This window comes from Chiloscyllium plagiosum, chromosome 17, assembly GCF_004010195.1.
Source record: "Chiloscyllium plagiosum isolate BGI_BamShark_2017 chromosome 17, ASM401019v2, whole genome shotgun sequence".
Lineage (NCBI taxonomy): Eukaryota > Metazoa > Chordata > Chondrichthyes > Orectolobiformes > Hemiscylliidae > Chiloscyllium > Chiloscyllium plagiosum.
Window position 1 is genome coordinate 2252370 of NC_057726.1, and position 12055 is coordinate 2264424.

At 49.7% G+C, this 12055-nt stretch overlaps 1 protein-coding gene across 1 annotated transcript in view; it reads right to left on the reverse strand.

The window, feature by feature from the left end:
* The window catches only part of rhpn2 (rhophilin, Rho GTPase binding protein 2), a 164359-nt gene extending 163567 nt beyond the window's left edge, over positions 1-792 (reverse strand). Inside the window, exons 1-2 of the mRNA XM_043706491.1 lie at positions 720-792; positions 495-663 (exon numbers count right to left, since the gene is read on the reverse strand). Of these exons, the coding sequence (XP_043562426.1) occupies positions 495-563 (69 nt within the window). The 5' untranslated portion in view covers positions 564-663; positions 720-792. The remainder of the gene's footprint in view (positions 1-494; positions 664-719) is intronic.
* Positions 793-12055: the final 11263 nt, after the last annotated feature.

The following is a 12055-nucleotide window of genomic DNA, read 5'->3' on the forward strand; positions in this document are numbered from 1 at the left end:
CCCTGCTCACATGTACCATTAATAAATAAACACTCAGCTTTCCTCACTGTGATTCAGAATCTCACACAAAATTGCTTCAGAATTCTCTCCAGGATGTGAGTACTCTGCTTTCCTATTTACTGCCTGATCTCTATCTGGTCCCTCAATCCCTTTCACATTAATACAATCACAATGCACAGGCAGTGACCCTCACCCACACACATCCCCAGAGGGACAGAGAGAGAGAGAGACAGACAGACACACACAAACCCAGAGAGAGATACTCTCCCGCCCCTCCCCCCCCCCCCCCCGAGCGGTACATCCCTCTCCCAGAGAGACACACAGCCAGAGAGAGACAGACAAACACACACACACCCCCACCCAGGGGCAGACCCCACCCAGGGGCAGACTGGATCCTTGCAGTGACCGTGCGGTCGGTCAGAATCTACCCGAAAGTGACTGGAGACGATTCAATCCCGAAACCCCGGGATCCCCCCGATCCCCGGGGCACTGACCTTACGGAAATGGCTGCTGTCCCCGGGTGGACTGGTCGAATGGCCGCTGGTCCGGAGGGTGTCGGTCATCGTGGGATCGACTCTGGATCCCGGATCGCTCTGTCCGACCCCCGCTGGGGCTGGGTCTGGGGCTGTCTCTGGGTCGATCCCCCTCTGGGTCTGGGTCTGGGTCTCGCTCTGGGTCGATCCCCCTCTGGGTCTGGCTCTGGGTCGATCCCCCTCTGGGTCTGGCTCTGGGTCGATCCCCCTCTGGGTCTGGGTCTGGCTCTGGGTCGATCCCCCTCTGGGTCTCTCTGGCTCTGGGTCTGGGTCTGTCTCTGGGTCTCTCTGGCTCTGGGTCGATCCCGGTCTGGGTCTGGGTCTGGGTCTGGGTCTGTCTCTGGGTCGATCCCCCGCTCCACTAGATCCGGGTTCGCTGCTGAATCCCTTTAAAACCTCAGCCCGGGATCCGCCCCCTCCCCGTCAAACAACCAATCACAGGCGGAGAGACCAGATCACCCAGAGGCAGAGCCACGGATCGGAGCAAACACTGATCAAACACGGTCCCCAAAGATCGGCGACCGACCAACCCCAGATCCCAATCAATCACCACCCAACCTCAGTAAATCCACCAATCAGCACCCAGCGACCTGGTGATCCGGCTGTAATTTCATCCTGAAACTGAAGCCCAGTTCTGGAATCAATCAACTGGGAAGCTATTCCCAGGATCGACCCCATTCCCAGGATCTACCCCATTCCCAGGATCTGTCCCTCCCCCAGAATCTACCCCGTTCCATGACTCTACCCCAGTCCCAGGATCTACCCCATTCCCACGATCTATTCCATTCCCAGACTCTATTTAGTGACTTCCATTAAACCAAAACTCCATAATGTACTTGCAGCTTTCCCTAGACATTATAAAGTGTGGTCATAGATGTAATATAACGAACTGGGCTAACTAATCTGTGCAAAGCAAGATTCCACAATGACAGACTGAAAGGAATTGTACATTTATGTGAATGTTGAGGGAGAAATGTTGATCCAGATTTCAGGCAGAATTTTCCCTGCTCATCCCCAAACCAGCCCGATGTCAGTGTTTACAGGTATCTCACAGGGAAAGGATCGGGATGGAGTTGTCACCATGCATCAGTTTGGGTAGCTCCAGCTGAAGACAGACTTTCTGGTGATGTTACCTGGACTGAAGCATCAGCCCACACAGACAGTGCACGGTGATCGTTAATACAGTCCAATTAACAACTCTGGTTACCCAATGTGTACCAGCTCTGACAGGTGTTTACAGGTATCTCACAGGGAAAGGATCGGGATGGAGTTGTCACCATGCATCAGTTTGGGTAGCTCCAGCTGAAGACAGACTTTCTGGTGATGTTACCCGGACTGAAGCATCAGCCCACACAGACAGTGCACGGTGATCGTTAATACAGTCCAATTAACAACTCCGGTTACCCAATGTGTACCAGCTCTGACAGCATAGTATAGAGAGAGCTTCACTCGGTATCTAACTCCGTGCTGTCCCTGTCCTGGGAGTGTTTGATGGGGACAGTATAGAGAGAGCTTCACTCTGTATCTAACTCCGTGCTGTCCCTGTCCTGGGAGTGTTTGATGGGGACAGTGTAGAGGGAGCTTCACTCAGTACCTAACCCCGTGCTGTCCCTGTCCTGGGAGTGTTTGATGGGGACAGTGTAGAGAGAGCTTCACTCTGTATCTAACCCCGTGCTGTCCCTGTCCTGGGAGTGTTTGATGGAGGGACAGTGTAGAGTGAGCTTTACTCTGTATCTAACCCCGTGCTGTCCCTGTCCTGGGAGTGTTTGATGGAGGACAGTGTAGAGAGAGCTTTACTCTGTATCTAACCCCGTGCTGTCCCTGTCCTGGGAGTGTTTGATGGGGACAGTTTAGAGAGAGCTTTACTCTGTATCTAACCCCATGCTGTCCCTGTCCTGGGAGTGTTTGAGGGGATAGTGTAGAGAGAGCTTTACTCTGTATCTAACCCCATGTTGTCCCTGTCGTGGGAGGGTTTGATGGGGACAGTGTAGAGGGAGCTTTACTCTGTATCTAACCCCATGTTGTCCCTGTCCTGGGAGGGTTTGATGGGGACAATGCAGAGGGAGCTTTACTCTGTATTTAACCCCATGCTGTCCCTGTCCTGGGATAAATGCAAGGTGATGCATTTTGGAAGGTCGAATTTGAAAGCTGAGTACAGGATTAAGGATAGGATTCTTGGCAGTGTGGAGGAACAGAGGGATCTTGGTGTGCAGGTACATAGATCCCTTAAAATGGCCACCCAAGTAGACAGGGTTGTTAAGAAAGCATATGGTGTTTTGGCTTTCATTAACAGGGGGATTGAGTTTCAGAGTCGTGAGATCTTGTTGCAGCTCTATATAACTTTGGTTAGACCGCACTTGGAATACTGCGTCTGGTTCTGGTCGCCCTATTATAGGAAAGATGTGGATGCTTTGGAGAGGGTTCAGGAGAGGTTTACCAGGATGCTGCCTGGACTGGAGGGCTTATCTTATGAAGAGAGGTTGACTGAGCTCGGACTGTTTTCATTGGAGAAAAGGAGGAGGAGAGGGGCCCTAAATGAGGTATACAAGATAATGAGGGGCATAGATAGAGTCGATAGCCAGAGACTATTTCCCAGGGCAGAAATGACTAACATGAGGGGTCATAGTTTTAAGTTGGTTGGAGGAAAGTATAGAGGGGATGTCAGAGGCGGGTTCTTTACACAGAGAGTTGTGAGAGCATGGAATGCGTTGCCAACAGGAGTTGTGGAAGTGAGGTCATTGGGGACATTTAAGAGACTGCTGGACATGCATATGGTCACAGAAATTTGAGGGTGCATACATGAGGATCAATGGTTGGCACAACATCGTGGGCTGAAGGGCCTGTTCTATGCTGTATTGTTCTATGTTCTAGCCCCATGCTGTCCCTGTCCTGGGAGTGTTTGATGGGGACAGTGTAGAGGGAGCTTTACTCAGTACCTAACCCCGTGCTGTCCCTGTTCTGGGAGTGTTTGATGGGGACAGTGTAGAGAGAGCTTTACTCTGTATCTAACCCTGTGCTGTCCCTGTCCTGGGAGTGTTTGATGGGGGACAGGATTATACATGCAGTTTAAAATGAGTGTGTCCTTGCCAACTGTACTAATTTCCTCTCCAGTTTCCCGACTCAGGCGACTCTCTGTATGGAGTTTACACGTTCTCCCCGTGTCTGCGTGGGATTCCTCCGGGTGCTCCGGTTTCCTCCCACAGTCCAAAGATGTGCAGGTCAGGTGAATCGGCCATGCTAAATTGCCCGTAGTGTTAGGTAAGGGGTAAATGTAGGGGTATGGGTGGGTTGCGCTTCGGCGAGTCGGTGTGGACTTGTTGGGCCAAAGGGCCTGTTTCCACACTGTAATCTAATCTAATCTAATTTTATTGTCCCACTGAGCAAGACCATAATCCCCTGTCCAAGCGAAATAATGGAGTTCTCTACCGTTGGCTCCGTGCTGTATTCAGTGACTATTTAGCTGTGAGCTTGTATTCCAGTCAGAAAGGATAGCTTTGAAATTCAAATAATGATGTGTCGTGGCTGTAAGTATCTGAGTGTGCTATTCTGGGCCTATCCAGTTTCTTTCACTCTCAGCCTCTGGCCAAGGTGCTAGAAGAACTCATTTTGTTGAAAGCAGGGTGTCAGGAAGTTACAGTTCATGTCCTAACAGCAAAGAGGAAATTCCACTCCAGAGAATACGGTGGCTTTTCAGAATCATTTTGGTGATCATTTCCTGTGTGATTACTGAGGAACGTTCCTGGAACTGACAGGGGTCGGTCTGCCTCCTGAGTTGGTTCTGTCAGTCATTGGACAGTGACTGATCTGCACCCAAATTACATTTCTCTTCCTTGGCCCATGATTCAGTGGGCTCCTCTGGTGCAATGGTAATGTCCCTACCTCTAAGCCAGGAGGCCTGGGTTTAAGTCCCGCCTACTTCTGCAATGTGTAATAACATCTCTAAACAGGTTGATTAGAAAATAGTTTTTTCTCAGTGTGAAGATAGTGGCTGTTTGGTAACTTCACTGGAATAGTAATCCAAGACCCACACTAAAAGACTGGGAAAGTGGGATTGAATCCCACTGTAGCAACTGGTGAAATCTGAATTCAGTAAAAATCTTGGGGGAGAAACGATGGCTGAGAAAACACTATCAATTGTCAGAAAAACCCATCTGGTTCACAAGTGTCCTTTAGGAAAGGGAATCTACCATCCTTACCTGGTCTGGCCTACATGTGACTCCAGACCCACTCTTCATTGCCCTCTGGGCAATTGGAGATGGGTAATGAATGCTGGCTGGGGCTACAGGGGTTGGTGACAATGACAGGGAGATCTCCGGCAGAGATCTCAAAACGAAGCAGAGAATTATAAACACTCTGTTCTCTAACTATTGGCTACCTCACTCTCCCTGTCTGTAGGGTGAGGTAAAGGAACACTGTACATAATCACAGTGTCACATTCGAACCCAAGCTGAGGTTCACACTGTTACTCAGACCACCTACAGTCACCCACTGAACATGCCTCAAACTCCTTCCCACACAATAACTTCCCTGTAGGTTGGGCCACCCTCCCACAGTCAACACTCCGCAAACTAGAGACAACCCAAAACCCGCTGAAAATGTCCTCTCCTCTCATCCTCATCCTCATCCTCACCCTCCCCTCATCCTCCTTTCACCCTCCTTCACAGATTCCTCACCTCACCCTGCCCTCTCCTCACCCTCCCTAACTCTCTTCTCACTCTCCAGTCCCTTCCCCTCCCCTCACTCTCTGTGCTCTTTAATCTAATCCCAGTCAGAAAATGTGTTGATTTTAAAATTCTGATCTTTGTTTACAATCTCTCCCAATCTTTGTAATTTGTTTAACCCCATAGCCCTCTGAGATATCTACAATCCTTATTTTCTGCCCTCTTGAGTATCCTCCCTCTTGAGTATCCCCCACAATCGATGGAGCTTTAGCCACTGTCCCAGCTCCAACAGCTGGAATTCCCTCCCTACACCTCTCCCTCTCAATCTCTCCCTCTCCCTCTCTCCCTCTCACTCTCTCCATTTCTCTCCCCCTCTTCACCTTCCCATTCAACCCCTCCATCTTCTCCTTCCTCCATCTGCTCTCTCTCTCTACCTCTCCCCATCTTACTTGCCCCCACCCCCTCTCCCTTTTCCCCTCCCTTCCCTGTTCTATCTCTCTCCTCTCCCCTTACTTTTGACCTTTGGGAGACTCTGAAAACCTATTTTCTGACTAAGCTTTTGGTCATATAATTAATAGTTTAATAGTTTTATAATCTCAGAATTGTTACAGTGCATGAAAAGGTTATTCAGCCCATCATTTTAAGAGAATGGACAAATTCAAAGATCTGTATCTTTGAACTATGAGAGTTACATGGGGAGAGTAAAGCTGGGAACATTACATGGGGAGAGTGAAGCTGTGAGAGTTACACGGGGACAGTGAAGAATCATAGAATCTCTACAGTGTGGAAACAGGCCCCTCACCCCAACCAGTCCACACTGACTCTCTGAAGAGTATCCCACCCAGACCCATTTCCCTACCTTATTACTCTACATTTACCCCTAACTAATGCACCTAACCTACACATCTCTGAACACTATGAGCAATCCACCCTGACCTGCACATCTTTGGATTGTGGGAGGAAACCGGAGCACCCATAGGAAACCCACGCAGACATGGGGAGAATGTCTGTGTGGTGTTTGCACAGTCGCCTGAGGCTGGAATCGAACTCGGGTCCCTGGTGCGGTGAGGCAGCAGTGCTAACCACTGAGACACCGTGCTGGGAGATTTACATAGAGAGAGTGGAGCTGTGGTGATTTACATATTGTGTAGCAAATCTAAGATCTGGTTTGGGTAGAGTTGATGAAAATTTCAGTGAGAACATTAGCATTTGATGACGCAGGATAACCAGCTCAACAATGACCTAACATAGCAGGGGGCCATTCAGCCCATTGAACCTGTGGCTCCCTCTGAAAGAGCTTTCCAATTTGTTCCAACCCCCTGCTTTGTTGTTGTGCTGAGATTGTACAAAAACACTCTTTGATGCTGCCAAAAGCTACAGTTGCAAAGATGTATCAGAACCCTGAGGTATTTATAGACATTTTTTTCCTCTTTTAATTCCTAAACTGTGTGTCTTTTTAAAAGAGAACAATGACAGGAGAAATCCTGCACCAGTAAAGTCAGTGAGAGTCTGGAAAAAATTGCATGTGACGCTTTGGAATGTCATATCTGTGAAAAGTTAGTGACACAGGGACAGGTCTAATAAGAACAGATATTGAGGGGCAGACTATGTCCCTGGCCAAGATTAGACTGGTGCTGGAAAAGCACAGTAGGTTCAGGCAGCATCTGAACCTTCCTGATGAAGGGCTTTTGCCCGAAACGCGATTTTTTTCCTGCTCCTCAGATGCTGCCTGACCTGCTGTGCTTTTCCAGTACCACACTCTCGACTCTGATCTCCAGCATCTGCAGTCCCCACTTCTGCCAATGTCCCTGGCCACTCAGCAGACAGGCACCTCTCACACACGTCTGCTTTAATCTCCAACAATAGACAGGACTGGGGTTAAAAACTGACTGCAGCATTAATCAGTGTGTGTTATTGGCCAGACACCCCAGTGTGTCAGTCATTTAAATACCCTTGGATTGCAGGTAAAACAGATGGCGAGAAGCTGCACACTCTAATTGCTGCCAGCTGGTTCAGAAGGAATTGGGACAAAAAAATTTCAATCAGTCGAACAAACCAAGAATCTTGAGATCACATGATCAACTGGCAACCTGAACTCTGCTGGCGTGTTCACAAATAGTTGTGGTGTCTTTGTCCAGTTTCTGTTTTACTTTTTATATACTTGTTTCCAGTCTGGGTTTACGTGCAATTCAATTACTCCTTGCATTTAGTAATTAGTAAACTCCCTTTTTTTGTGAACTCAGGAAAGTGTGATTAAATTGGGTCCTTTTTGAGTACAAGTTTATTTGGATTTGGGAGAAATGTAAACAGAAGGAAAGGAATCTGTCTTTAAATGAGCCTCACTGTGGCCAGCCAAACAGGGCGGTGTCAGTAAAGAGGGGGAACCGGTTCATTCCTCCTCAGCCCAGAGTTTACCAATTTGGGGCATCTAGAATGTAGGAAATTGGGGGAAATCGCTCAGAGATGGGTCATAACACGACATTCATTAACACTCTATGCGATGCGTGAGACAATGGGGCTGTTAGCGTCAAATAGTTTACTGGAAGGCTCCTGCTCCCAGTGGGTGTACACTCCCTTCCTACAAAGGACTGGTATAGATTTGGTGAGGGCCCAACATCAGATACAGCAATGATGCCTCTTACAGTCAAACAGTACGCTGCAAAGTGGTGTCTGTGTGTTCAGTAGCAGGAAGGGAAGAAGCAATGGCACTGGGGAGATGTCTGAAACTCCAGGGGGCAGCAAGGAACAAAAGAAACTACTGAAAGGAGCAACCTTGGAGAAAAGGACTGGTACAGAATGTAATAAAGACAGAGCAGATATAATCACAGACTGTTCTGAACAAAACGGCTCCAATAGTGACAGCAGAATGGAAACATTAACTGTGGAATGTGGTCTGTCCAGCTCCAACAATGTCGATTCAGATGTCACCCTGATAGCTTGGAATTCTGCCCGACTACCTGAGTCAAATGAACTGGAAATGTTCCTGTGGTCACAGCTCTCCCACCTCCCCACCCCTCAGCGCCCCAACACAATCTGGGCCAGAATGGACAGTCAGCTCCTGCCCCGGCCTGAGATTCGGGCCCTCTGAGCAATCCTTTGACAGATCCAATAGAAGAAACTGGGAAACAAGGCAAGTATGAAACCCTGACTCAGCTGGTTCATGAACAAAACTACAAAGGCATGAGTCAGGAGTCAGAGGGAATACTTCCCACTTGCCTGGACAGGTGCAGCTCCAACAACATTCAAGAAGCTCGACACCATCCAGGACAAAGCAGCTGCTTGATAGACAATAGGTGCAGGAGTAGGCCATTCTGCCCTTCGAGCCTGCACCACCATTCAATATGATCATGGCTGATCACCCTTAATCAGTATCCTGTTCTTGCCTTATCTCCATAACCCTTGATTCCACAATGTTTGAGAGCACTATCCAACTTTTTATTAAATGAATCCAGAGACTGGGCCTCCACTGCCTTCTGGGGCAGAGCATTCCACACAGCCACCACTCTCTGGGTGAAGAAGTTTCTCCTCATCTCTGTCCTAAATGGTCTACCCCGTATTTTTAAGCTGTGTCCTCTGGCTCGGCACTCACCCATCAGCAGAAACATGTTTCCTGCCTCCAGAGTGTCCAATCCTTTAATAATCTTATACGTCTCAATCAGGTCCCCTCTCGGTCTTCTAAACTCAAGGGTATACAAGCCCAGTCGCCCCATTCCCGCCATATCCATTGGCAGCATATCCACAAACATCCCACACCCTCCACCGCCGATGCTCAGTAACAGCAGTGTGTATTGTCTACAAGGTCTACAGCAGTTCAAGAAGACAGCTCAATACCACCTTCCCGAGGGCAACTGAGGATGGCAACTGAGCGACACCCAGGTCCCAAGATCAAAGTTATAAAGTAATTATCCCTCAAACAAGAGAATAAAAATAGACCATTGCTTAATTTCACATGGTGTTTGTGGGATCTTACTGTGCACAAATTCTTGCATCGTCACAGTCAGTCTATGCTGTAAACTGTTTTGGAACATCCAGAGGTCAACATAAGCTATGCAACTCAACTTCTGTCCTTCATAGCAAACTCATCATAGTCCCAAATACTCCTTCTCCCAGATCGTCGCAATATCACCAGAAAGTTGTGGAACAATTTAGAGATCACAGGTTCATTCAGCAATGTTTAGCAATGTGACACCGCACTGAGGGAGTGCTGCACCTTCAAAGGGTCAGTACTGAGGGAGTGCCACACTGTCAGTTGGTCAGTACTGAGGGAGTGCCACGCTGTCAGAGGGTCAGTGCTGAGGGAGTGCCGCACTGTCAGAGGGTCAGTGCTGAGAGAGTACCGCACTATCAGAGAGTCAGTGCTGAGGGAGCGCCGCACTGTTGAGGGTCAATGATGAGGGAGTCCCGCACTGTCAGACGGTCAGTGCTGAGAGAGTACCGCACTGTCAGAGGGTCAGTGCTGAGGGAGCGCCGCACTGTCAGAGGGTCAGTACTGAGGGAACGCCGCACTGTCAGAGGGTCAGTGCTGAGGGAGCGCCGCACTGTTGAGGGTCAGTGATGAGGGAGTGCCGCATTGTTGGAGGGTCAGCGCTGAGGGAGTGCAGTACTGTCAGAGGGTCAGTGCTGAGGGAGTGCCGCACTATCGGAGGGTCAGTGCTGAAGGAGGGCTGCACTGTCGGAGGGCCAGTGCTGAGGGAGTGCCACACTATCGGAGGGTCAGCGCTGAGGGAGTGCCGCACTGTCTGAGCGTCAGTACTGTGGGAGTGCCGCACTGTTGGAGGGTCAGCACTAAGGGTGTACCGCACTGTCGGAGGGTCAGCACTGAGGAAGTTCCGCACTGTCAGAGGATCAGTGCTGAGGGAGTGCCGCACTATCGGAGGGTCAGTGCTGAGGGAGCGCCACACTGTTGGAGGGTCAGTGCTGAGGGCGTGCCACATTGTCGGAGGGTCAGTGCTGCGGGAGTGCTGCAATGTCCGAGGGTCAGTGCTGAGGTAGTGCCGCACTGTCGGAGGGTCAATACTGAGGGAGTGGGCACCGTCGGAGGGTCAGTGCTGAGGGAGCGCCACATTGTCGGAGGGTCAGTGCTGAGGGAGCGCCGCACTGTCGGAGGGTCAGCGCTAAGGGTGTACCGCACTGTCGGAGGGTCAGCGCTGAGGAAATGCCGCACTGTCAGAAGATCAGTGCTGAGGGAGTGCCGCACTGTCAGAGGGTCAGTGCTGAATGAGTGCCACACTGTCGGAGGGTCAGTACTGTGGGAGTGCCGCACTGTCCGAGGGTCAGTGTTGAGGGAGTGGGCACTGTCGGAGGGTCAGTGCTGAGGGAGTGGGCTCTGTCGGAGGGTCAGTGCTGAGGGAGTGCTGCACTGTTGGAGGACTTCCAGAAGGCCATTGACAAGGTGCCATACAAGAGGCTACTGAGTAAGATAAGGGCCCATGGTGTTAGAGGAGAAAGTGAGGTCTGCAGATGCTGGAGATCAAAGTTGAAACTTTATTGCTGGAACAGCACAGCAGGTCAGGCAGCATCCAGGGAACAGGAGATTCGACGTTTCGGGCACAGGCCCTTCTTCAGGAAGGCCATGGTGTTAGAGACAAGGTGCTAGCATGGAGAGAGGCTTGGCAGTCTGGCAGAAAGCAGAGAGTGAGGATAAAAGGGACCTTCTCAGGATGGCAGCCGGTGACAAGTAGAGTTCTACAAGGGACTACAACATCCACTTTACATATCAACGATCTAGGTGCAGGAACTGAGGGCATTCTGGCTACATTTTCAGACGATACAAAGATAGGTCGAGGGACAGGCAGCATTGAGGAGGAGGGAGGCTGCAGAAGGATTTGGACAGGTTAGGAGATTGGGCAAAATGGCAGATGGAGTACAGTTGGTAAACTGTGAGGTCATGCACTTTTGTAAGAATAGAAGCATGGTCTATTTTCTAAATGGAGAGAAAATGTAGAATTCTGAAGTGCAAGGAGACTTGGGAGTTCTAGTCCAAGATTCTGTTAAGGTAAACTTGCAGGTTGAGTCAGTAGTTACGAAGGCAAATGCAATGTTGACAATTATATTAAGTGGACTTGAATACAAAAGCAGGGATGTACTTCTGAGGCTCGATAAGCCTCTGGTCAGACCACATTGGGAGCATTGTGCCCAGTTTTGGGCCCCATATCTCAGGAAGGATGTACTGGCCCTGGAGCCTGTTCAGAGGAAGGTCACAAGAATGGTCCCAGGAATGAACAGCTGAACATATGAGGAATTTATGAGACTCTGGGACTATACTCAATGGAGTCTAGGATGAGGGGGGATATAATTGCAACCTACAGAATACTGAATGGCCTGAACAGAGTGGATGTTGAGAAGATGATTCCAATGGTAGGAGAGACTAGGACCTGAGCGCACAGCATAGAGTAAAGGGGAAACCTTTGAACATGGAGATAAGGAGAAACATCGTCAGTGGTGTATTAATGGAATTCATTATCACAGGAGGCTGTGGAGGCCAGGTCATTGAGTATATTTAAGGTGGAGATAGATAGGTTCTTGATTGTCAAGGGGATCAAGGATTATGGGGAGAAAGCTGAAAAATGGGGTTGAGAAACTTATCAGCCATGATTGAATGGTGGAGCAGACTTGATGGGCTGAATGGCCTAATTTCTGCTCCTATGTCTTCTGGTCTTATGGTCAATCCTGAGGGAGAGCCACAATGTTGGACGGCCAGTACTGAGGGAGCACCGCATTGTTGGAGGGTCATTGCTGGGGGAGTGCCGCCCTGTCAGAGGGTCAGTGCTGAGAGAGTACCGCACTGTCAGAGGGTCAGTGCTGAGGGAGTGCCGCACTGTCAGAGGGTCAGTGCTGAGGGAGTGCCGCACTGTCAGAGGG